Raw genomic sequence first — 1,702 nt, 5'->3', positions numbered from 1 at the left:
AAGAAAGAAAGAAAATTGGGGGTCCACAGCAAGAATGAGCTACCCAGCAAATTCCAGGCTAACAGAGACTACATAAGACCTATTCTCACTTGTAAATAAACAGGTGCATGAACATGTAGGCAAAGCTCAGTTACAATCACCATCATCACACTGTATAACCCTAAAAAAATGAGGAACATGTTATAGTATGTCATAGATTACTGAGGAACTTGTAACACTCAGCCGAAATGAATCAGCACGTTTTTGGTTGTGGAAGGCCCACGTGAGGATTGTTGCCAGCAATGAAAGGAGAACTGAATGGGAAGATGATGTACTACTGACAGTTGGTTCTCCTGCAGAAGCTTGTTGCACTGGTTTTCCTGATATGAGCCTGGCTGTTCTCATCAGTGGTGGAACTTGGGTCCTCACAGTCGCTAAGGATGGCAGTGGTTCTTTTTAAGACAGCTCCAGTCCTTACCTTGAGCAATGCTTCCTGGCTCCAGTGCTGATCCCTCGGCCTGCTGGCACAGATCCTTCATCCTGCTAGTGCAGTCTTTCTAGCTTCCACTACGGACCTTTGGGCCTTCCCAGTGCTGATCCTTGGTAGACTTGCATAAAACATTGTCATGGGCTCCTGTCCTCCAGCTGGACTTATGGAGGGCACTGCCATGAGCTCCAGTTCCTCAGCTGGACTCATGAAGGACACTGCCATGAGCTCCAGGACCTCAACAGGATTCTTTATGTCTCTAGTTTGTGAACAGATCTGCACTCTTCTGTATATGACTTTTTGGTTTAATGCTATAAAACAATCGTATAAATTATGTGTCCTGTATTAAATCTATTCCCTTGCAAATCCTGACTACAACATCGTACCATCTTATTTTTATATACTGGGACATATTCTAAAATGTTGAAATATGTACGATTTCACTATACGTACCACTTCCCTATAGCCTCCCTTTGTCATTTTTCTCACTTATCTTTTTTTATTCACTTATCTTTCCTGAATAGAAAGATTTTACTTTTAAAAAATTTTATACTACTGGGGAATCAAACCCAGACTCATACATTCTAGGCAAGGATTCTAACACTGAGCTATGCCCTCTATCCCCTTCTTCACCCATCTTTCTCACTTCAATTACATTTGTAGATATACTAAAGATTTAAAATTCTTACTTAAATTAGCGTAATTATTATATTCACTTTAACAAATACTGATACATATTATATAAAGTCTACACAACAACAGAAAGTGATCAGGCCTAGTGGTACACACCTTTAATGGCACACACTTGGCATGCTGAGGCAGGAGGACCTGATGGCTTTGAGGCCAACCTAGACTGTCTCAGAAAGCAAAACAAAAAACAAAAAACAAAAAATAAACACACACAAATGCAATTTTTAAAAATGATTAAAAGGAAACAAATCATACATCAATCATGATGTTCAAAAATGTCTTTCTCCCCAATTTGCCACCATATCACTAAGAGTCTAGCTATCACTTAAGAAACACCTGGCTCTTTATGGGCTGGTGAGATGACTCAGTGATCTAAAGCATCTACTTAGAACAAGCTAAGCTCAAGCAAAGCACAGAGACCTCGGTTCAATCCCCCAGCACCACATGCCGGCCTGCTCGCCCCCTGGTGGGCTGAGCTGGCCACACAATCAATCAATCAATCAATCAATCAATCAATAAATATTTAAAAAAAAAAAAAAGACTTAA

The 1,702-nt window shown here is 40.3% G+C and overlaps 1 protein-coding gene across 1 annotated transcript in view; it reads right to left on the bottom strand.

The window, feature by feature from the left end:
* The window catches only part of LOC101588789 (paraspeckle component 1), a 98,895-nt gene that overhangs the window by 75,276 nt on the left and 21,917 nt on the right, over positions 1 to 1,702 (bottom strand). The window contains exon 4 of the mRNA XM_023699167.1: positions 555 to 777. Coding sequence (XP_023554935.1) covers positions 555 to 777 — 223 coding nt within the window. The remainder of the gene's footprint in view (positions 1 to 554; positions 778 to 1,702) is intronic.

This window comes from Octodon degus, unplaced genomic scaffold (assembly GCF_000260255.1).
Source record: "Octodon degus isolate 3935 unplaced genomic scaffold, OctDeg1.0 scaffold00111, whole genome shotgun sequence".
Classification (NCBI taxonomy): Eukaryota; Metazoa; Chordata; class Mammalia; order Rodentia; family Octodontidae; genus Octodon; species Octodon degus.
The sequence above is the reverse complement of the archived record's forward strand: the minus strand, read 5'-3'. Positions and strand labels throughout refer to the sequence as shown.